The 25,721-nt window shown below is 41.2% G+C and overlaps 1 protein-coding gene across 1 annotated transcript; it reads right to left on the bottom strand.

Moving 5' to 3' along the window:
• Positions 1-1,530: 1,530 nt before the first annotated feature.
• On the bottom strand, positions 1,531-24,643 carry LOC143930804 (uncharacterized). Its single transcript, XM_077455411.1, has 6 exons — positions 24,588-24,643; positions 15,903-16,033; positions 13,746-13,955; positions 9,520-9,591; positions 6,431-6,718; positions 1,531-2,322 (listed from the first exon to the last, which is right to left on the bottom strand). Exons 1-6 carry the CDS (start codon positions 24,626-24,628, stop codon positions 1,637-1,639), a joined length of 1,428 nt encoding a protein of 475 aa, XP_077311537.1. The 5' UTR covers positions 24,629-24,643; the 3' UTR covers positions 1,531-1,636.
• Between the last annotated feature and the right edge of the window lie 1,078 nt (positions 24,644-25,721).

Genomic DNA, 25,721 nt, shown 5'->3' with positions numbered 1-25,721 from the left:
TGGAAAAAGAAAAAGTCCGATCAGATTTTGTTGTCGGAAAATTTTAGATCCGACCCTAAAAACTTTTTACATCAGAAATTCCAACGGATAAAGTCCGATAGAGCCTTCACACGATCAGATTTTCCGACAACATAATCCGATCGGAAATTCTGACCGTGTGTATGGAGCATTACAAAGGAAATGAATGCAGCCACCAAATAATCAGAATATATTACGAGACAAAAGCTATTGGCTACTGCCCTCTTTTAGTCCTGTTGTACGTGGTTTACGTCACCTCGTTCTGAACGATCAGATTTTCCGTCAACTTTGTGCGACTGTGTGTATGCAAGACAAGTTTGGGCCAAAATCCGTCTGAAAAAATCAGACGGATTTTGTCGTCGAAAATGTCCGACCATGTGTACAGGGCATTATGCCCCATACACACGGTCGGACATTCCGACCACAAAATCCGTCAGATTTTTTCCGACGGAATTTAGCTGAAACTTGTGTTGCATACACATGGTCGGACAAAGTTGTTGGAAAATCCGATCATTCGGGAACGAGGTGACGTACAAAACGTACAACGGGACTACGTAGAGGCCGGTAGCCAATAGCTTTCGTCTCCAAATTTTTTCTGAGCATGCATGGCACTTTGTGCGTCGGAATTCTCTACACACGAGCGGAAAAAGTCTGATCGGATTTTGTTGTGGGAAAATTTTAGATCCAGCCCTCAAACTTTTTGCATCAGAAATTAAGACAGAAAAGCCCGATAGAGCCCTCACATGATCAGATTTTCCGACAACATAATCCGATCGGACTTTTTTCTTTGCAAAGAAAATGAATGCAGCCACCAAATATAAGGATTGGTAAAAGCTCCATTATATTAGATTTGTGCTTTGGGTTTAGTACCTCTTTTTTCTCAAAATAATTGTTTATTATAGTGGCTGTTGAGTGTAATGGAAAGGTAATTTTAGTAACTCTAAACTACAAAATGTTTTGAATAGCAGGTATTTTACAGTATGTCTATGTGGAACTTTCTTTTTAATATGGGTAAATTGTTCAAAAGAGAACTTCAAGCAATAAACATGCAAAGGCAATGTCTATTAGTTTCTGCTTGATATTGGATGCAGCGTCTTGAAGAAAAAGTATTCCCTAATTGGACCTATGCAAGCCTGTTAAACACCCTGCGCCTTTGTATTTTGAACAACACACTTGCTATTATGCATATACAGTTCCACCAGTGAGCCTCTTCTCATTAAAAATTAGCAGTCAGGAGTTATAACATGGACTGTGATCTTCATTGTGCAAGTTGCAGCTAAAAGTAAACCAACAAGAACTCTTTTTACCTGCCTAAATTACCATAACTCTGTTTAGCCATCCTTCTAATTCACACTGCTGCTGCTCTTTGGTTGTGTTGCGTAGAAAGTCTGGAGTTTAGTTTCACTTATAATGCAAACTAATCTATAAGAAACAGATATGGCATATATACAATTTATCAATGCTGAACATGTTATTGTTGGTGGTTATATAATAAGCAATAAAAGGACAAACTTTGATGCTTAAAAAATTTTAATGCTTGCATTTTTTTTTCTACATATAACTAAATTGTAGCCTGTGCTATATGTCTTTAGGACAAATATTATTCATCAGATTAATATTACTCTTCATCTTCTTTATTTCCTCTGCCTTTTCCTTTGCCTTTTCCTTTGCCTTTCCCATGTTTATTCTTTTTCCCTTTGCCCTTTTTTTTGCCTTTACCTTTTCCTTTTCCCTCTGCATTTGGTGGTCCATGGTCATCTCCATTGTCTCCATTGTCTTGTTCATCTGGTCTAAATTTAGCAAGCCGTTTTTCTCTTATGTTTTCAGCGCCCTCGTCAACCTGGCCTTTATTTTCATGGCTTTCTGAGTCGTCGTCATCATTCTCTAGTCCTTTACCATGACCCTTGCCATGCTTACATCCTTTTTCATTGCACTTGCCATGCTTAGATCCTCTACCCTCTTGTAACCCTTTCCCTTTGCCCTTGCCATGCTCTTTTCCTTTGTTGCAGCCCTTGCCATGCTTGGGTCCTTTGCCATGTTCGCTTCCTTTCCCACGGCCCCTGCCATGTTCGCTTCCTTTCCCATGGCCCCTACCATGTTCATCTCCTTCCTCAGATTCTTCTTGGTTGTCCCTATTATGGCCCTGACTTTTCCTACGGCATTTGCCATGTTTACATTGGCTGCGATCATGATCCAGTTCCTCTCCAGGAGAACTGTCAGGTCCTTCTTCTTGTGTTAATAGTTCTCGTTTCTGCTTGTTCTCGTAATTATCTCCAAACATTGACTTCTTATAATCTTCTTCAGCTGAAAAATTCAAAGAAACAAGTCCATTTCTTACTATATCTGCTCAGAATACAAATAAAATGCACTTTTACAACAGGAACACTGTAACAAGCTATTATGAAAGAAGATATTTTGTGTTTATTTTTACAACTTTTGATGGAACTCTGGATTATGGGTTTAGAAAAAAGTGGTAGCAGATGCATGCAGCAGTCTTCATTCACCCAGTAGCTGATTGGCAGCAGTTGGTTAAGATTTATAGGGAACTGCCCTTTTACCATTCTAGGAGGATTTGTAATATTTAGGACTTTGTCAAACAGGGACTATGATATAGAGATAATATTATTAGTAATAGTATAGTAATACCAGCAGTATTTGCCCACAGCTATGTGGTGCAACCATTGATCTGCCAAATGTCAAACAAAATCTAGCTTTTAGGTAAATGGCAACTCCACTTTATGGGAAAAAAAATTGTAAGAAAAAAATATATATATTATCGCATATACAATTGCTACAGAGGCCATATTGAATGTTATTAAAAATAACCTTTCCTGTAATTTACTGTAAAATTCAATGCAATATGGCAACCTGGAGGCACTCCATACACAGCCGGGGTATGGAATGCCCCCATAAATGTGTGATTGGCTCACTTTTTTTCAAACAAGTCTGCACTAGGATACAAATCAGATTTTGCATTAAAAAATACGTTTTGGTGAGATACTCCCAAAGGATTAATCACTTCTAAAGGAATGCAGGCCCTGCCACTTTCTTAATTAGATCCATGCAAATGCATCCACTGGTCAAAAATAAAAAAAAGTCGCTCACATTTACACTGTACATATACCTAAAACAACTTCTTCAGAGCCAAAACAGGTAGGAATCTGCAACACAATTTGTTAAAAGCCTTGCACATTGTTCACTCAGAGGTGAATGCTTGTTTCACGGCAAAAGTGGAGTTACTATTTAATATTTGCATTGTGTGTTTAGTCTCCTTTAACATAGCATTAAAGCCAAGTTGAAGGAAAATTTCCACACATACAGGTCTATTTATAAAACATTTGTTGGATGAACGTCACACTTATTCATGTAGGTTGCTTGAATTTTGGTGGACATTTCTGAAATAGATTCATTTTTATGATAGTCAGCTCTATCTGGTGGCCAAAATTAGGTATTTAGGAAAACCATATTGATTTTGACCACTAGATGAAGCTGACAATTATAGAAATACATCCATTATATAAATTACGGCCAAAATTCATGCAGCCTGTACAAATGTGTATGATATGCATTACATGTTTTATAAATTGACCCTATATTGAAGAAAACAGCAGATATTTTACATAGAACCAGGGCTGATACAGTAAAATACAAAGAAATCCCATATACATATATACAGTATATACACAGAATGAATGCACATGCACTTTCACTGGGTAAATGTTTTTATAAATACATCCCTAAATGCAAGGTGTCCATAAAGGTCTAGGAAATTCCTTATTTATTATTACATGAGGTTAATTAAAGTGATTGTAAAGCTTGAACTGTCATACTTACCTGCTCTGTGCACTAAGCAGCCCAGATGACCCCCTTCTTGGGTTCCCACCGGTGCTTCTGGCTCCTCCCCCACTGTGAGTGCCCCATAGGAAGCTGCTTTCCATGGTGGGCACTCGTGCATGGTTTGATCCCAAGCTGGGCTGTTTGAGTCTATTCAGACACACAGCCTGGCTCAGCTTCACGCACAGCTTTCTGCTCATAGGTTTTGATTGACAGCAGTAGGAGCCAATGGCTCCCACTGCTCTCAGCCAAGTCTGTGAGGAGGAGGAGAGGGGAGAAGAGCTGCTGCAGACGTGCACTGTGCTGGACCAAGATCTGGTTTAGGTGAGTATTTGGAGGGGCTGAGAAGCCACCTTTAAAAGGTTTTTTACCTTAAAGCGGAGTTCCACCCAAAAGTAAAAGTTCTGCTTATTTGACTCCTCTCCCCCTCTGGTGCTACATTTGCCCCCTTTCAGGGAGGGAGGGAGTGGGTATCTGCTTTTGACAGGTACCTGTCCCCACTTCCCGAGAGTAAGTATCTGTAGCTGATGACTTTTGTTTTATTTCTGGTGGTGTTGGGGTGGGGGGTGCAGAACTCTGCTTTAATGCAATTGTTTCCTTTTTCCTTTAGAACCACTTTAAATTGTGTGTTGATAGATATCTGTGGTTATGAGGGCAGTGCTGTAAAATAACCTATGAAGAGTATCGTAAGATGACATTTTTTCTATGTACAAAGACAGCAAATGTTGTACTAATGTAGGGCATAGCAGAGAAGATGGGACAGATTGAAGTAGTTTTAGTAGGTACTGTGCCAGTGGAACACATATGGGGTGATGCTGCATTACATGTGATATTAAAGTATAATTAAAGGCAGAAACTACGTTTTGAATAGAGTGGAGAGGAATTAGAACACCTGTCAAGGAGATTCACCCTATTTGTCTCGTTTACCATTGTCACTGAAAGTGAAAGTAAAAGAAAATCTAAAATTTTGGGTTGGCCCCAGAAAAGTATAAGAGGGGAAATCTTCCAATTGAGACACTAGTTCTGGTGGCCTGGGGGTCCCAAAGGAATTCCCCTAATTTGCAGGGATTTCCTCTCACATCCTGTTTGGCTATGGGACAGGAAGTAAAGGGAAATCTCTGCAACGGGAAAAAAAAAAATCTGACTATCCAAAATTAAAAAAAAAAAAAAAGTTTTGCCTATAGTTCTACTTTAATGCTTTGCACCCTGGTATTTTTTATTTCAGCAGTTACCACAAATCTTCTGTGACAACATGATGACAAACAGGGGCGGACTGACCATTTGCCAACTTTTTTTTTTTTTACATCTGTCTATGAAATGCCCCTTACCAACATCAGGGCCATCTTTAATATTGATTGGACCCTGGGCAAATGTTTTCTTGGGCCCCCCCAAAATACAATTTTGCTCTCCACCTGCTCTAAGACATACAATAAATAGCAGCTAGACTTAGAAATAGGTTTCCTGTGTCAGATCAGGCAGCGGTTGCAATTGGTTGCCAGAGGTTACAGTGTATCATTACCGCTTACTGACTGGTTCCTAGAGGTTACAGCACACATTACGGCTCACTGATTAGTTGCTAGAGGTTACAGCACACTTTCTGCTTGTTGATTGTTTGCTAGAGATTACTGTACAGTAATACTGCTCACTAATTGGTTGCTAGAGATTATAGCACATCATCTCCTTACTGTAGGGGGCATGATATTCATATGAATGCCGCCTTTATTTACATATCTATGCCGCCGGATGCCGCTATTTACATATGATTGTCGGTTATTCACATGTAAACACAGAGTCTGCAGGTGAGTCATTTGTACAAAACAATAGAGCAGAGCTGGGCAGCATTAGTAGCAGCACTTCACACTGAGATATCATGACACAGTATGGGACTAAAACGTCAAGGGGCAAGGGAATTTAAACTGGGATAGTTGGCAAGTATGAGGCAGCTGCTTTGGGCCCCACAACAAAGACAGGGCCCAGGGCAGCTGCCCCTTTTGCCCTGCCTTAAAAATGGCCCTGACCAACATCCTTTTGGTCTAAAAATTCAAAGATTATAGCTGCCCCACCTCTCCAGTACCTTCTTAGCCAATAGAAACATGTCTGTGTATACTGTGTGATTGTATACTGTGTGGCACCATAATCTCTGATTGCCTGAGGGCCCCATAATCTCCTATTGCCCAGGGTCCCCATGACTTGTCAGTCCGCCCCTAATGACAAACCACATGGGCTTATTTTCTCAAGCCAGTCCTGTATGTTGAGGGGATAGGGTTGGGGACAGGCAATAATGATTGGTAAAGCCACCTGCTCTACAGTACATCAAATACATCAATTACAGAAGCACCATCAAATAAGCTGACCTCTACTGCAGCATACCAAGCTTAATGGTATGCATTTTTGGCCTGTACTGGTAACAGTCATTTACACTTCACGTGGGAGTGGAATCCCCAGTCACATAAGCTGGTTTTGTGTTACTGTGTGACCTACTCCCAAATCCAGAACTGCGATTTTTGAATACGCCCCTTTTAGAAAAGCCATTTTTAGCCACATTTGTTTTAGCCATCAATTTCTACTAAATACTTACTGAACACTGGTTTCATGCACTTCTTCCCACATATGGTCCTGCAGCACCTCATTTGATCAGAACAGTCTCCATCCACGCTACAGTCAGCCTTGGCAGTAAATCTGTTAAAATGCTTTTGATATTTATCTTTGTGCTTTTCAGAACAATCTTTGCCATCACACTGGCCATCATGTTGGTGGTGCTTGTGTTTTTTGAAGAGTTCATTGTTCATTTTTTCTTTAAACTCTGGGTGTGTTCTGAGATAATTTTCGGGACACATCCCAAATTTCTTGTCATCTTCAGTCTCCACTGGTGAAACAAAACCATTAAAAAGTAATATGACCATATTCTTGTATTTTTTACACCTCTTAAACGATTTGCTTTTACAAATGTTCAATAACCTAGTTGGCATAATGTAACGTTAATGAATACATTACAGATTAAATGAAAACTTACCTAATCAAATATTATAAATGCTAGATGAAGAAAAGCATACATGACTGACTGGGTTGGAATTTTTTGTAACATCTGTTAGTAGATACAAGTCTGGAAGTTATACAGTAAGGAAAGGAATATGCACTTCCTGCATTTAGAACACACTGAACTGAAAACACAAACAATGTTATCTTCCTTCCAAGCTACCCATGGGCTTTCATTTCCTATCAATTGTCAGCACTCCCTCATCTCTGCTGCAGCCTATGCTGGCTGACACAGAGGAGCCAAATCTCATGCCTGGACTGCTGCAGGCTGAAAATAAATGAATACACTATATCTTTCTTTCACAAATTAGTCAGCATAGGTATTGTTGGGTGAGTTAGACTAGGCTAGACTAGTTAGGTTTAGCCTGGTATTCTACGTTAAGAAGATTGTAGACACATTCCTTACCGAAGGGCAATATTTTCAGCATATGGACAGCAGAGAGGGAGATTACTAAATACATTTCACCCATCAATCAACACAGTTTCCATCAGGGATGACAAACTGCAGCCCAAAATATACAGAAAACCCATCGACTAATGCAATGTTTCTCAATTCCAGTCCTCAAGGCGCACTAAGGATCCTTTCACACGGGTGCTGATCCCCCCGTGGATCAGTGCTGATCCCCCCGTGGATATCCGCTTGCTCTCCTATGGGAGATCGGGTGACGACGGACCGCAGTGTCCATCATCACCCGATCCGATGACGGATGGAAAAATAGCTTTTTCCTCCGTCACACTTTTTTGGATCGGAGCGGGTCGGATGTCAACGGACTTGTCACCGCTGACATCCGACGCTCCATAGACCTCTATGGAGCATCCGTTCAGGTCCGCCTGAAAAACTGACAGGCGGACCTGAACGGATCGTCCGTGTGAAAGGGGCCTAACGGGTCATGTTTTCAGTATTTCCTTCAGATGAATCGGCTGTGTTAATTACTAAGGCAGTGAAACTTATCAAATAAATCACCTCTGCAAAATAATGAGAAGCCTGAAAACAGGACCTGTTGGTGTGCATTGAGGACTGGAGTTAAGAAACACTGGACTAAGGCTGGATTCACATCTATGCATTTTTTGTGCAGATTTGCACTACAGAACGCATTCCATAGGAAACCATGGTAGATGGACTGTAGTGTAAATCTGCAAAATGCAAAAAGCACTAAAACTGCATAGGTGTGAATCCAGCCTAATGCAATCTGCATGGTTCCGGCTTCCACCCCAACGCACCAAATGAGCCATCATACACAGCCGGGCTATTAGACACCACTACATGTGATCTGACCCAGAATACAAAAGTAAACAGTTCAGAGTATTATAAGAATGCTACCATAAGAAATCTTACAGCAAACAATCAGTAAAAGCATAAATGCTGCCTTTAAAACCCAAAGAGAATATTTCCTACAATACAAAGAGAAAAAAAATGTGTACCAGAACTAGAAGACAAGAAAGTGTACCAGAACTAAAAGGCATAAGAAAGATAATCAAATTGCTGCAGTCCATCATAACAGAAGATGAGACCATGAAAGTCCAACAAACCCCAATACAAGCCTTCGTGCAACCACCCAATCCCAGCCATAAACTGATCAGCAAGAAACTTTATTCTGATTACAGGCATGAAATCAAGGGAATAAAACCTTGCAACAATTGTCACATCAATTCTTTATGAAGTGTCACACACAGAAAACAAACCTTCAATATTACATGATCATACAACTGTGCCTCCAGAAATGTGGAGAACAATTCAATGTGACAAGTGCAACCAGGAATGTTACATTGGTGAATTGCAAAAGAGAATCAATCAACATAGACTCACCCGTGGGACATTATTTCTCACAATTAAACCATTCTATGGAAGACATGAATATTTTTGTTTTTAAAAGGAGATTTTAAAAATATTTAGGAAAGGAAAATCTTTAGTCTACAAAAGATGATTTTGTTTGGCCCAAGAGATAATGGACCGAATAGTGGTTTTTAGACCAGTATTATACTGTTTTTATGACCATTCTTATCTCTGTAATTCTCACTTCCCCCTTCCAATCCTATAGTCCGATCTTTTCCTTATATGACAAAAGCTGGCCATAAATGGCTTTGTTTTTTTGGTTTCCCATTGATTCCCACATCCTCACATTCAAGGTGGATTTGGGGGAATTTACCCTGCTGTGCTATTGAATTCTGACAATGGGTCAGAATACACTGATCAACGCTGCAGCTGATTGGCTGCCTCTGCTGATTGTAGTACATTTTTCCAACAAGCCCATTCATGGGAAGTTGATTGTAGATCATTAGCGGTTCACTCTTCTATCGACTACTTTCATCATATAACTGTGCTTATTATGTACATCGTGCAGCAAAGAAACTCTATGGCCCTGTGAAAAAAGTGAACTTCCCAAAAAATTGATGGTGTTATTGCCCATAGAAATTATTTTTCTATGGTCGGCCAAAATGCAGATCCACACATATGGATCCCTTTACAACTTTTCCTCTGCATTAATTGAATTTGTTCATATATATATATATATATATATACACACACACACACACACACACACACACACACACACACACACACACACACACACACACACACACACACACACACACACACACACAGTATTCATACATGCAGTGTATTCTTACCATATGGTTCCAAGGATTCTTGTACTTCCACATCTTTTTGTATTAGATCCAGTACCTCCTCTGCATTTTCCTCTGAAGACAAAACACAAGACACATACTTTATGGTTACAAAATTACCCTTCATAGTTCCACCACATCTATTTTGTAAAATATGTTGCTAAAGTTTAATTCCAACCAAAATGCATATTTCACCTTCCCATTGATTATATCTATTTTATGCATGTTATTTACCTGTACAGGCCTACCATTTGTAGACATTCCTCTGGCTGATGCTGGACACTGCCCAAGTTATTGCCCAAGTAACACTCTAAGGTGGGCCATAGATGATGCTCGTGATCCCCCTCAAAACAAACAGTGCTGACAGGGGAATACCTCCCGCCGAGACATTGTATTCTCCCGGCAGGGGGGTGCTAGTGATCACCGCAAGTAATTCCGGAAGGCTGGTTGTACCCAAGTTGATGGATCAACTTGGTACATTTAGCCTGCCCATACACAGTTCGAACCTTGGTCAGTTACTGCCGAATGAGCCAAGATTCAAACTGTCTGTGGACAGCCTAAAGCAGCCTTTTTCAAACTTTTTTAACTTTTTAAACTTTTTTTAACCCTTGAAAAAGCTTTCTGGGCTCAATAAACCTCTACTAATAATGACTATGTCTAAAACTCACAGTACATTAGCTTGATAGTCACTGGAAATAGTGCTCCATACATTTGTGTTCATTGGGAAAAATCTCCCCTTAATGCATGGTACACACGATAAGATTTTCGGACAAATTATTATTTTTTTTTTTTTGCATGCTAATCTTAGATCATACCTGGAGAGTGTACTTAAGTCACAAAAAATTCTCATATGACAGAATAAAAATTCAGATGTGATGTCATGTGTTGTGGTGTATTTATATTGCATTTTTGAACGACAACTATACTGATTAAATGAAAATCGTATGATCTGGCATTGTACGAAAAAAAAAAATTGTGCATGTCCAATCAAATAATATCGGATGAACTGTCCTGATCGGCTCTCGAAAGCTCTGTACTAAGGGTCAGATTATTGTACGATCGCTTTGAAATCTGTATTTTTAGTACGATTTTCTGATCGTGTGTACGGGGCTTAACAGTTCGCTAAAAAAGATTATCTAAGATTATCTCATTACAGCTATACTTTCCATACCCAGCTTGTTCTGTCCCTGGGACTTGTCCTCTCCACCATTGGTCTGGTCCCCACAGTCGCTATGGGGGTTTACGCTGTGTTCTTTGGCGTCCTTCCATCCTACCTTGATGTGCGCATGCATATCTACACGTTTACTATATTGCAATGTACTGTTTTGTCTGTATGTATGTATGTGTATATATATATATATATATATATATATATATATATATATATATATATATATATATATAGGTATAATTATGTGTTTTTTCATTTTGTTTAGAATATTTGTATCTTAAAGTGATTCTAAATGATTATAAATACCATTTTTCCCTTTTTTAGAAGTGATCACAGAGCTCTGTTCTCAGTTGCATAAGAAATGGAGGAGGAGACACAGCAGCACACTGAGCTTCACATTAAATGGCTGTGCAGTGGGGGCATGTTAGGACAAGTCTGATCATTGGAGAGTACACTAGCTTGAGAAACAGACCACGCTGTGCTCTCCTGCATAGTTTGGTCAGTTTTTCATCAGGGATTTCACATGAATGAAGTAATACAATGAGAACAGGATCCTTTCCCATACAAGTACATGGTACAGCTGGCACATATCAGGAATATGAAGTGTTGAAGTAACTAACACTTTAAGCTCCTGAAGAAGCGATAATTTGCGAAACATGTAGAGCGAGTCCATTCATCCATAGTCTTAACACATCAAGTTACCCTGCCGTGGTCCTCATCCATGCTTTCCGTGCACAGGGTCTTGTTTGTGATGGTATAGGGTGAATTTCATTATACACTTTTTATATATATGCCCCTTTTTTTTACAGATATTGAATAAATAAATTTAGTTTTACCAATATTGGTGCAGCTAAACTCCATGTTTGTAGTCACTTGTAGTTTTTAATTTGAGATGTGGCATTTTTAGTACCTTCTAGTCATCCACCCACCCTATGATGGTGCATTTATTCTAGTCATCATGGCCAACAGCCTGCCATTGTCTGTGACTTGGCAGTGAAGTGGCAGTACACTAATGAGATCATCACTCTGCTCTCTCCTCCTCACATTGTTAGACTATAGAATACTAATTATCTGATATTGTTTCCTTTTTTCAATGTTCCTGTGCATATCAAGACAGCTTTGTGTATTGAGTGCAAGTAAAAATAAAAATGACTAAATGTTGTATGAACGGATAATGGATTTTTAAGGTGGCTTTTTTTTATATCTGCCTAGAGCTCAGCTTTCTTTACCTTCACCAACTTTACATGCTGCTTAACCACTTGGCGCCCAAGGTACGTCATATGACTTCGTTGGCTTTGTGGTGTTATATCTGAATGATGCCTGAGGCTACAGACATCCTTCCGATATCGGCATTTTCAGCCGGCGATTCCCTGCACCATAAGAACGATCACTGCTTGATCGTTCTTATGGGCGGTGGGAGGGGACGTCCCCCCCGCCACCCTCCAATGCTTTTACCGACTCACCGCTTCCATGGGTGAGTCGGACACAGGATCCGCCGGCCCCTGGATAATGATCATAGCGATTCTAGTCCCCCGGAGTCTCTATGATTGTTCGGAGGCCGGGCGCGATGTTATGACGTCACGCCCGGCCTCTGCATTCAAAATAACGGTGTCGCCTCGGCTGGGAAGCCGTGGTCATTTTTTTTTGAGCCTAGAGGTGACATGTGGGGTCTTATTGACCCCATATCTACTGTAAATAGGTCCGATCATGCCATATTCCTATTACAAGGGATGTTTACATTCCTTGTAATAGGAATAAAAGTAATAAAACATTTTTTTCCTTTAAAATTCCTTTAAATATATAGTGCCTAGGGGGTCTGCCTGTAAAGTGCCAAATTTGTACAGTGTATGGAAGCTGCTGCAGCAAAACTGACATTTCTAAAGAAAAAAACATGCATTTAAATGTACTTCATAGCTGCAAGCTATTGCCGAAACCTTGCAATACAAATAAAAACCCCCAGCATGCAACGGTCAGTGACATCACAAGGGGGTGGTGCCACCAGGTGATGTTGCCAGGTGGCTAAGAACTGTCAAAAGGCAAAGCCTGCAGTAGGTGGTAAGCCTTCATTGCTTGCAAAGCATTTTTGTTTTTTCGGGTCCAGCAGTAGTGTCGGCATCATGATTGACGATGGGTCTATATCGAGGGACATTGATTTTTTATTTTTTTCATAAAGGACAAAAATCTGTGTACTGTTTTTATTTATCTTTGACACTTTTTTGGCGAATGAGTAGGGGTAAAATGTACCCCTACTCATTCACATACGGATGGGGTGGGATTTGGGGGCCCCATTGTTCAAGGCAGCTTCCAGATTCCGATAAGCCCTCTGCCCACAGACCTACACAACCACAGCCCAGGGTTGTGGGAAAAGGCCCTCATCCCCATCAACATGAGCCACCCCTCCTCACAGCACCCCCCTCATGTTGGGGGCATGTAGCCTGGTATGGTTAAGGATAGGGATGGGGCACTCACTTATCCCCCCCCCTTTTCTGGCCTGCCAGGCTGCATGCTTGGATAGGGGCCCGGTACAGATTTGGGGGGGGGGGCCCACACCATTTTTTTAAACTTTTTTTATTACCGGCAATGTTTTTTTTTCATTCAGCTGTCAGCGGGGAAGCTCATTGACAGCTGATTACTCATCCGTTGTTAAGGATGCAACGGCCAGCTTCCCAGCCCTGTTCCTTAACAGCTATTCACTGTGCCCTGATTGGACAAAGCTTTTCCCAATGAGCGCTTAGAATTCACTGAACATTGTGCATTTTAGGGTTCTCGGTGGGCAAACATCCTGCCGAGCACCCTGCAAATTCGAATGTTTGCCGAAGAAATTGAGTTATTATATATATTTATTTATTTATTATATAAGAGTTGTTTACAGAAATGTAAATGTAGTAGGTACTCTCACTTTCTAGAAAATGCTTGTAAAAAGGCAAAAAAAGTGTATAAAAAAGCATGCAAATTAGAGTCATAAGAAGAAACGGTATACATTGTAAAATAAATAGTGTAATTTAGCTTTTATAATGGGAAATCCACTTTGGATATACCCCAGGACTCTGGCACTCACCAGTAACTGCCCTCATACATTTCATTCCACAAGGAGACTTGCAGCATAACCTATTTTCTGGACAGTTTTGATTTTCTGAGCAGCTTTGAAGTTTACTGAAATCAAAGGAAGTTCCCTTTTCTTTTATCAACTTCATTGTCTTTTGAAAGGTTTCAGGATGCTTTTTGAAGTATTCATGGGGGCACATCTGGTCACCATCATCAGCACTTACTAGAATATGAAACAAACAAAAAAAATATATGTATTGTTATGTCACCCAAAAAAAAATCTTTTATTTTATTTTTTATGTTTTTTTTAAACCTTAACCTTTCCCAACTTTATGTAAAAGTGATTTTATTATTTGTTTTATTTGTCTGTGCCCTTATTGAAAAGATTGCCCTTCACTTTCCCACTAGCCACCAACACTAGGGTGATTTACTACAGGCAAACAGTGAAAACAGGCACTGTTCACTTTGCAAGGGAAGTTGCACTGTGCAAAGGGATCTGTCCTAGAGCTTAGTGAAAGTGGTGAAATTTCACTTTGCAAAACCCAATCATGTACATAAGGAAAATCCCCCAAAAAATGCATTTTTGTGTACACATACACGTGCAACCCAATTCCCTCATCTCTGGGGAAAATTTCCTTTCTTTTAACCCCCCTGGCGGTATTCCCAAGTCTGGCTCAGGTTGGAGATTTTATACTAAAAGCGGTAACCCCGAGTCAGACTCGGGACCGCATAGCTGAATGCAGGAAGAGGTTACTGACTTTGTCCCCTGGATGTCCCCCCCGCTGTACGAGCGAGCCGTGCTCCGCTTGATCTATCACAGAGCCGGTCTCTGTTCCCTGCGAGCATTGCGACGCACGGGGACGGAGAACGGTGCCAAATTCAAAAAGTGAAACACACAGTATACATACAGTATAATGTAATCTTACAGATTACATTGCTGTATGTAATCATTTCACATCCCCTTTGTCCCTAGTGGTCTGCCCAGTGTCCTGCATGCAGTTTTATATTATAAAAACTGTTCTTTATGCCTGGAAACTGGAGATTGTCCATAGCAACCAAAACTGTCCCTTTACATAAAAAAAGATTTTAGACCAGCTAGAAAACAGCGATAATAAATTAGAATCACTCGCAGAATTGAGGGATAGCGATTTGTGGGGAGATCCGTCATCAAATACTGAAAAGTAATGACAGTGACAATTCTGCAACTGAGCAAATTTCAGTGTTTTTGATTTGATTACATTATTGAATCATTTTTATTATTGTTATATTATTATTTGGTATAATTATTTATAGTTATTTATTATATTATAATTTATGATTTCATTTTTCAAACTTTATTATACCCGGGATGTCTGCTAGACTCTGGTTTGGACAGATTTATTCCTAAGTTATTCCTAAGAATTACAGGACTACAATATAAAACGCCAAATTTTCATGCAAAATAATTGTACCACGTTCAGCACCTAAAATCTGAAATAATCATACCGCCAGGGAGGTTAAAGTGAACTATATGTTTACCTTAAAGGAGGAGTTTACTCACCTCCATGCTGCAGCATCGCTGTGATGCTGAAGCTGTCCCACATAGTTTCTAAGCCCGAGAACTGAGCAATTAAATGCTCAGATTGCTCAGTTCTCGGTCTGCTTAGAGTGGAGAGCAGTGACTCAGAATATCAGGGGTGAGCTGACCCTAGATACTCGCATTGGGATTGCTCATTACTTACATATGCAGGCTGTGCCTCTTGCTTAGTAGCACTGCGCAATAATAAACAGCTTGCTGATCCTCTCTCCAATGCATATTCATCACTCTGCTCAATTCAATTAAAACCCAAGAATGGCTGTATGATCAGCATATAGCAACGTTGCTAAGTGAATCACTTTAAAGTTGGTCAATAGAATGAGACTCTATAAACTGACAGATCAAACCATGGAACATCAGGCATGTACAAAAATGACAGCCCTATCAAAATATTCAATAATGACACAAAATATGTACTTTTTGATAATACCATAATATTTCCCTTAGTTTGCAAGTGCAGAGGCATTCAGAATGATGTCTAAAATGAATTGGCAAAATCCCTATTTTTCAGTTATGTATTCTATACTATAATCAGCTATATAAGCGTCTATATAATGCTCTGGTTTTAATTAAAAAAAATAGCAATCTTCATACCTTCCACAAGTAAACTGGCAGCAGCTATGAACATCAGTGTAGCAAGATTTCCAGTCTTCATGGTGGACTGTACATAAGCCGCCAGTCCAGAGAAAAGTTGTGGACTGCAGTCTTTAGATTTTGCCTGGGCTCTATTTATACAGAATAAAGATTGCTGAATCAAGGATCTGATCATTAGTCCTATTCCATACAATTATTCCACTTCACAGGTTTTCAAATGAAGACATTGTTTGTAACCTTTTAAGTTAATTGTTATCCTTATGTGCAATGTGATAAGCTTTGTGGACCTGTAAAAAAACACCTCTCTAAAGAGGATTATGAAAATTTTAGTGTTCAATACAGCTTTTCTAGCTGTCGGTCAATGTCTTTATTCTTCTTCTTTGTCTCCCTGCAAAGGTAATGCATAAGGGACTACTATGTATTGCATAGTAGCCCATTATGTGTCACTTACCTGACACAGGAGCCAGCGATGTCACTGCTGTCCCCTGTAGTACGGAGCGTCCATCTTCTTCCTGGTATCGCTGCTCTGGCCAATCACAGCGCCAGAGTAGCGATGACGTCACTCCCGCGCATGCTCACGGGAGCCGCCACTAACAGCATATCGGCGTTAGCAGCGGCATGCTGCTAATGGCGATAGTGCGTCTGCGTGACGCTGTCTACGGCGCATGCGCCGTAGACAGGTTTAGGAGATATTTCTTGGACCTACAGGTAAGCCTTAATTTAGGCTTACCTGTAGGTCAAAGTGGTTTGTAAGCGTTTACAACCACTTTAATTTTCACATCCATGTATTATAATTATACCTGGTGCATGTGCACACCTTCTCCTTATTCTGTTATTAAACTACAAAGCATGTCATATGTAGAAAAGTCCCGGGCCCCTTTAGGCCTAATGGTGACCTCCAGAGTCAGGGACAGCTGACATCCTTCTGTGTAAAGTGGGTTACAAGGCATGGTGGGTGTAATTCAAGATGAAATGGTGGGCGCCAGACACTTTTTGAATGCAAAGAGATTTATTGTCCCTTAAACAGAACTGGGGGAGAGAGGTTGGGGCCAGGACATCCTTAGGTAAATGCAATGTTAATTGGTAGACTCCGAGACTTCTATAGGCAACAACAGGTAAAGGCCTCCATTTGGACACAATCTCTGTATAGGTAGGACGCTGTCCTCTATGGCAACAGTCTTGTAGAAGTTACTAACTTTAATTGTATCCAACTATTTGCAAAACGAACAGTTCTCAGCTTATCCCACAATCACTCACTGTGGGTCTTCACTCAATGAGCTCCCAGTCTCTCGCATTAGACTTCACATCCAATTGTCACTGGATCCCCTGAGCTCTTCCACTGTTAGCAGTCAGTTACTTCCTCAAGCGTCACCTCCGCTTCCCGGCTGGGTCCCTGGCTTGGCACTCACAGATACTCTTCAAGTGTCACCCCCACTGACACGCTAGGTCCCTGGCTTGGCACTCACTCATGCTCCCCAATCATCACCTCTGCTGTCCCGCTGGGTCCCTGACTGGGCACTTGCTGAAGTTTTCCCACTTCTTCACTGTCCCCAGCTGGTGAGAAGTCTACTCTGATACTGGCCTCAGCTTACTCACAGTGGTCTCCAGTAACAAGGTGGATGGTCCCTTGGTGGCGACAGCTTCCCCTTTACCTCTGACCACAACTGGTTCCCCGGCCAGTGGAACCGTTACTTCTGGTTTGACTACAAGCCCATGGTCCCAACCCTATGCTGCTCTCCTGCTTCTGAATAGACACTCAGAGAGCCTAGCAGTCCGAGATAAGCCTAAGGCTTACGGCCTAGTAGCCGGGGCAACATATCACACGTCCATCCAGACAGCCGTCCAGGTGGCACAGAAACCTGATCACCTGACTCCACCCAAATAATATATGCTCTCCTAGCAGGTCAAGGGATCCAATAAAATCCCTGACCATTGGCTGAGACACCCCATTCATTCCTAATCTGCCTTTGCTCTGTCCTTGTCTTATCTAATGTCACCAGCTACAATGCCACCTAGTGACAAAAGAGAAAGGTGCAGCAAATCTAGAATTAGGGGTAAATCAATTGATCTCTTAACAATTGACCAAGGCAACTAAAATTAATAGCAGCCCTGCTTAAACATCAAGGTGCTACACATAATTGAATTGAGCATGTATTTTGGTTTATTACAATATTTTCCCCAAAGTAATTTCTGATGTGTGCATTTTATTAAATAGCATCTCTAGATTGGCCACAAGGGGGGGCAATCACTCAAGTTTCCAATGAGTTTGCCTCATGTCTTAAATGATAAGTTCACCTTTCCTTATATGTTACACCTGTAACAACATGTTACTGTTGCAGCAGCCCTGCCCCCTCCATCCTCCATCCCCTGCACTTACTGTCACTATTTAAAAGAAAATGCGGCTCCACTTATCCAACCGTGTCACTCATTCACAGAGTTCCGTGAATGGAAGAACTACAACTACCGTCAGCCATTGCGGCTTGTAGTTCTCAATGAACTACCAAGGCGCTGATGAGCGCTCTAGGTACTTTATTGATGCTTCCTGTCATGCAGTAGCTGCCTGCCCGTATGAGGTATGGGCAGACAGCTACACTGACAGTCTGCAGGAGCCTGAGATTGCGGGTGCAATGCTGTACAGGATCCTAATAACAGAAATAATAAATGCATTTTTTTTACCTGCAAAAGGATTTGCGTTTATTTATCTATTTTTGCAAAGATAAATGTATCCTTTAAAGCCTATCTCCAGGTTTATTATAACTTTAAAGGGTTTGTTTGGGCCAAGCTATTTCCTTCAGTAACAGATTCTAGGAGCATTGTATCAATTATATAGCGATACCCTCACTTAAGAGGGCCGCAAGTTTGGTTTGGGCCCTGAGCACAGCTCCGCCAACCCCCCCGGCAATCTGCTCTACCCACTCTGGCACAGTTAGTATCTAGCAATACACATTAAATCGCTTATACTCTAAATATGTGTGTGTGCGTGGGTGGATAACTCAAGCTCATAGACAATCTTTGAAAGTATATATACTGACTTTACTTGTTGTTTTTATAAAAGGAATAACATGAATCGAACATTGGGTTTGCAACACATAAGCAGGTCCCTCAGTAACCAGTAATAAAGATAAACAGAGTAATCAGCACAATAAAGTATTGCTATGCAACTCTAGCGCTGCCCTTTTTCAGCTACTTCACCGCATGGGTAAACTAACACCCAGCACTATCTACCTATGCAGTCAGGCCTGACTGATCTAGATGGAAGTCCAGTGAAACAATATTCGCTAGCAATCTTTCGGTGGTGCACTTGAAGAACAACTTTGTAATCCAAACGAATAATAAAGATAAAGTATCTGTCTTTAAACAGCTCTCACCACCCGGACAAGTCCAAGTCCGTTTCCTCCACCGATTCGTCTAGGAACAGGAATCCACCGACCTCCGAGTCTTCAATCCTTCTGGTGTACTGCAGCAAGGATGAGAAAATGTCTCTCAGGTGCAGCTAGGCTGGCAGAGGGCTCTTTGGAAAAGAGCACAAGGCCCAGGCTTCAGGCCTTGTGCCTCCAGCAGTTCAGCACAGACCTTCTCTTGCTAGGAGAGGGGGGGGGGTGTCCAAAAAAAACGAACTAGGCCTCTCCCTCTCCTTATATGCCCTCCTCCATGAGTCCATGGGGCATAACTCCAAACATCCTGGGAACCAGCGGGGTTCTGGGAACAGTAGTTTTATAGTCCTTAAAGAGACCCCGCTACAATTATATTTAGAATCAGCTTCAAACAGTGCAAAATCTGGTGCAGCTCTTTATAGAAACCAATCAACTTCCATTTTTTTTTTTGTCAGAGCTTAATTGAACAAGCTGAAGTTAGAAGCTGATTGGCTACCATACACAGCTGCACTAGATTTTGCACGCTCCTGTTTTAGTAAATGAACCCTATGACGCAGTGCTGTGCTCTGGCAGTGGGATAAGGACATTGTATGCTGTTCCTGGAACAAAACTGTATCGGGCTGATCGCTACTCAGTCATTCACAGGAAGCATTGTATTTTATGAATGAAAGCAAGGCTTACTCTGATTGACTGAGGCAGAGATCGTGACGTCATCTGCCCACCTCTCCACCTCAGTCAATCATAGGAAGCCTTGTACTCATTCATTAAACATAAAGCCCCGTACACACGAGCGGACTTTTCAACATCCAAAGTCCGACGGACTGATTCCGTCAGACTATTCGATCGTGTGTGGCCTGCAACGGACTTTTGATTCACCAAAGTCTGACGGACTTTAGAATATGGAACATGCTTCAAACTCCGCCGGACCCGGTCCCTTCGAAAAATTCGCTCGTGTGTATGCTATTCCGACGGACTAAAACCGACGCTAGGGCAGCTATTGGCTACTGGCTATGAACTTCCTTATTCGAGTCCAGTCGTACATCATCACGTTCGAATCCGTCGGAGTTTAGTGTGATTGTGTGTGGCCAAGTCCGCTCAGCCGAAAAGTCCGTCAGAACTCTGTCGGAACTCCGGCAGAACTCCGGCAGAACTCCTTCGGAAGTCTGTCGGACATAAGTCCTCTCGTGTGTACGGGGCTTTAGGCTTCCTGTTAATGGCTGAGCGGTGTTCAGCCTGACCAGATTTTTTTTCGTAATGAGACAGGAAGTCCGGGTACCGCTGTCTGAATACTGCGCTGTATACTATATGTAGCTGATGCTACATACATTTTATACAACATTCCCTGTGGACACATGTATTAGTGATGGAAATAGATTGATTGGTCCAGCTTGGACCAAACACATTATGTAAAGTCACATTAAACCAGGAGTTAGGCTTTAAAGTATAACTAAAGGTAAAACTTTGGATAGGGTAGAGAGGGAATATAACCTATCCGTTTTTTTTATTGCTGTTTCTGTCCCCATTAACCACTTAATCCCCAGACCATTTTACAGCTAAAGGACCAAGCCCCTTTTTGCGTTTTGGCACTGTGTCAATTTAACTGACAATTGCGCGGTCGTGCGACGTGGCTCGGAAACAAAATTGACGTCCTTTTTTTCCCACAAATAGAGCTTTCTTTTGGTGGTATTTGATCACCCCTGAAGTTTTTTTTTTTTGGTTTGCGCTATAAACAAAAAAAAGCAACAATTTTGAAAAAAACGCATCATTTTTTACATTTTGCTATAATAAATATCTCCCAAAAATATATACAAAAACATTTTTTTTTCCTCAGTTTAGGTTGATACCTATTCTTCTACATATTTTTGGTAAAAAAATTCGCAATAAGCTTATATTGATTGGTTTGCGCAAAAGTTATAGGGTCTACAAAATAGGGGATAGTTTTATGGCATTTTTATTAATAATTTTTTTTTTAGTAATGGCAGCGATCAGCGATTTTTATTGTGACTGCGACATTATGGCGGACATGTCGGACAATTTTGACACATTTTTGGGACCATTGGCATTAATACAGCAATCAGTGCAATTAAAAATGCACTGATCACTGTAAAAATGGTTAACCACTAGGGGCAGTGTAGGGGAATAAGTGTGTGTGTGTTTTTTTAAATGTAGGGGGACGTGGCTTGGCGTCTGACATCTGCGATCGTCTTTCCCTATAACCGGGAACAGATGATCAGTGACAGCCTCAGTAGGAAGCACAAGGAGAGGTTTGTTTACACTTACCTCTCCTTGTTCTTCAGCTCTGTGACCCGCTTGCTGGACACCGGCGGCAATCGGGTCCACGGGTATTTTTACCTACAAGGCTAAGCACCTGCCAGCAATCCCCCCCACCATGCCCCTCATGACAGCAGTTGGGGGATATTCTCACTATAACCCACTATCTATCACATATTAAAAACAGCATGGCTCTGCCCACATAGCCGCATCATTCATTCACAGAAATCTGTGAGTAAATTAACTACAAGCCCTGTCTGCCACTGCGAGGGCTCTTTCTCCAAACAGAAAGCTGTACAGAGGCACAGGCAGAAGCTGTAGGTAGTGTTTGTAGGAGCCTGGCATTGCACTCGCGATCTGCTGAGTGCGGGTGCAATGCTCTGCAGATTCCTTCTAAAAAAATAAATAGATGCTTCATGTTGATCCTAATATAAAATTGACTTCAGAAAAGAAGACACCATCAGTTGGGTGGAGCAAAACCTCATTGCATCTAAAAGATACAATACTCCAAGAGGCCACGTAAAAAATATTTACAATGTTTAATTGGTTTGATTATAATCAAATCAAACAGGATTAACAGCTACATGGATTTAACTATATCCAAAAGATGTATACCTTTTACTGTTACTAATATATATGTAGCAGTTATCCTGGACTCAGTCAAGTAATTCCAATTCAGATTAAATTACGAGACCAAGGCTATTGGCTACTAGCCTCTACGTAGTCCCTCGTTCCGAACTATCGGATTTTCCGACAACTTTGTCTGACCGTGTGTATGCAACACAAGTTTTGGACAAAATCCGTCGGAAAAGATTTTGTGTTCGGAATGTCCGACCGTGTGTACAGGGCATATGAGACCCTTGGCCCATCCTGAACTTTAAGGATTTACCCTTGTTCCCCTGATAAGCCAAATAATACTTCCATAACCCAAAATACATCATATGTTTCGTACCAATGATTGGTCCTCTCCAGCTAAGAGTTAGGAGGTCACAATAATCAATCACTATACAAATTCCAAAAATTGGAAATCTTCCAAACTTTGGAGCTTTATGGCCTCAGTTCTGACATAGCTTTAAGAGTTAATGCCTGCTGCTATTCATATCAAAGCTTGGCAAACAAAAAACAATATGTTTTCTAATGTACGTCTGTTTAAGTTTAATGTTTACCTGCCCTTTACAAATCAGCACAATCTATTTTCATGAACTTTTTCTAAGATTAATAATATCCTGTCCTGTCAACTTTGGATTATTGATGGATAGGTATAATTAACTTTTATAATGTCAGAGTTCATATTACCACAAAGCTAACTAATATATTTATTTATTTAATTATATATTTAAAAAAAAATTTTTTTTTACAGGATGATAGAAAAAAAAATCACAACTAGAGAAAAATTTGTGATCACTGTTCCATTTACATATCCACTATCTCCTACTCTCTCCACTTTTATGCAATATCTGAAAACTCATCTCTTTAAGGAAGCCTGTCCTGCCTTCAGCTAATGACCAAGTCTTCTATTTCTCCCATCAATTCATCCCTCATAGTTATTACCTTTTGTTCCACCAGCCTTTCCCTATTAGATTGTAAGCTCACAGGAGCAGGGGGCCTCCTAAACCCTAGTGTATTGAATTGTATTGTTGCTGTATTGTCTCCCTTTATATTGTAAAGCTTTGTGCAAACTGTTGGCGCTATATAAATCCTGTATAATCATAATAATAATGGGATGCCCACTGATCCATGGTGACTCCATCCACTTCCAAATCCACCCGTGCCATAACAAACGTGTTTAACCTCTTCCTGTCCACCCATTGCCTATAGAAAGGGGGACAGGAAGCAGTGCCGATGCGGGTTAACGTACCTGTACCTCACATTGCATCAGCTGCTCCTGCGTGGCTCACAGAGTGAACACCTGGGAGCCTGGTGATCCAAGTGTTTCCAGGACATAGTGGATCACATTATCACTGTGTCTGGGTGATCATGTGATCTTGTACCATGTGATTGATGTGTCCAATCACAGCAATCACATAGTACACAATGGGAACTGAATGTACAGTAAACATCAGTTCTCTCTGCTCTCACACAGATCAGCTGTGAGAGCAGAGAGAACCAATGCAGCAGCCTGTGAGTGTACAGCACCCCGTCAGGCTGCAGTGCCAGCTTGCCCCAGTGTCCCTGATCATTGGCCCCAGTGTCCCCAGTATAACAACAATAAATTGTGTAGCCAGTCCCTGTCACCTGTCCCATTGTCCCCAGTGTTCACGCCATACACCATACCATCGTCCTATTCACCACACCATGCCAGTGATCACCACACTACCAGTGCCCAGATCACCGTCATATGCCAGCATCATGATCACTGTCATAACCCATACGAGCACCATGATCACTGCCATTCGCCATACCAGCACCCTGATCACCACCATACCTCATAACAGCACCCTGTTTACCACAATAATACCAGCACCACACCATACCAGCACCACTGACATATGCCATATCAGCGTGCTGATCACCGCCATACACCATACTAGTGCCCTGATCACCACCACAACATACCAGCCCTCTGATCACCATCACAACATACCAGCATCCTGATCACCGCAATACGCCATACCAGCGTTCTGATCACCACAATTTGCCATACCAGTGTCCTGATCACTGCCATATCCCACACCAGTACACTGACCACTGTCATACCCCATACCAGCATCCTGATCACCATCATACCACATGCCAGCACCCTGATCACTGCCATACCCCGTACCAGCAGTCTGATCACAGTCATACCCCATACAAGCATCCTGATCATCGCCATATACCATACCAGCGTTCCGACCACCATCATATCTCATACCAGCATCCTGATCACCGCCATACCCCATACCACCCTGCTGATCACCACCATAACCCATATCAGCATCCTGATTACCACCATATCTCATACCAATGTCCTGATTACCACATTACACCATAGCAGCTTCCTGATCACCACCATTCGCCATAGCAGTGTCCTGATTACTGTCATATCCCAAATCAGCACCTTAAACAGCCACCCAGTTGTCTTTTCCCTGGAGACCTCATGGATGTGCTTGCTGGCTTCTCCTGCTCCCGTGCCACTGAACAGGACCACTCCCCGTTTCATGAGAGGATCTCTCCTGAACCCAAGCCCAGGCCTGAAGTCACCCCCGGACTCCTGCTAGCCCATTTGGCTGAGGATTGGTTGGGGCCCTCATCAATACTCCAGACAGCTCCTCCTAACCTCCTTCCCATTCTTCTGGAAGTTTCTACAAAGTCCCAGTAAGTAGGGGAGGTATCAGAGATGCTGCCTGATGAGCCAGCCTCCCTGGGTCACTCACCCTGACTCAGATTCAAACACACAGGCTTGGCTGCCATCCAAGCCAAACAATTTACCTAAACTACAGAAAAAAACACTAAGCTAAAGGGTGCTTCAAGTACAACTGTCAGAAGTGCAATTTTATAATGAAAGGAACACGTCTGAATACTATTATGGTTATGGCTATACTGTAAGATGATTAAGGTGGAACCCAGACTTACTATATGCTCACCAAACATGTGACCCTACTACTTGTTAACATGTAGTCTGCAAATATAACATAATGGGGCTGTTTTTCTATGCAACGGAAAGAAAAACAGTGTTGTTGAATGAAGAGCGTCAACAGAGCTTCACCTGATTCACAAGCTAGTGGGAAATTCCCTTGTAGAGGTGAATTTTTTTTGCTAGTGCTGTCACACTTTGAATGAAAATTTTGTGGTCATGCAACACTGTACCCATACAAAATTGTTAGCATTTTTTTTCACACAAATAAAGCTTTCTTTTGGTGGTATTTAATTACCACTGGGTTTTTTTATTTTTTGCTAAATAAATGAAAAAAGCCATCATTTTTTTTAAAAGTTATTTTTAAATTTTCTTTGTTTATGTTACAAGATTTTGCAAAATAAATAATCTTTCTTGATAAATTTAGGTCACAAATGTATTCTGCTACATTTCTTTGGTGAAAATAACCTAAATCAGTGTATATTATTTAGACTGTAGGAAAGTTATAGAGTCCACGAACTATGGTATATACAGTATATCTGAAAACTCATCAGTCCCGATTTATATTTATTGAGGCCTAAAAATGCCAAGACAGTATAAATACCTCCAAATTACCCC

This window comes from Lithobates pipiens, unplaced genomic scaffold (genome assembly GCF_037356315.1).
Source record: "Lithobates pipiens isolate NorthernLeopardFrog02 unplaced genomic scaffold, aLitPip1_a1.2 Scaffold_25, whole genome shotgun sequence".
Lineage (NCBI taxonomy): Eukaryota > Metazoa > Chordata > Amphibia > Anura > Ranidae > Lithobates > Lithobates pipiens.
This window is presented reverse-complemented; position numbering and strand designations above follow the sequence as displayed.

Bases quoted from the DNA above. Each gene is read 5' to 3' on its own strand.
- LOC143930804 (XM_077455411.1), bottom strand. From the start codon at position 24,628: ATGAGGTCTCCAGGGAAAAGACAACTGGGTGGCTGTTTAAG. The intron at 16,034-24,587 runs GTGCTGATTTGG...CTGTATAAATAG, and splicing joins CAACTGGGTGGCTGTTTAAG to AGCCCAGGCAAAATCTAAAG. The intron at 13,956-15,902 runs GTATGAAGATTG...TTCATATTCTAG, and splicing joins TGCCAGTTTACTTGTGGAAG to TAAGTGCTGATGATGGTGAC.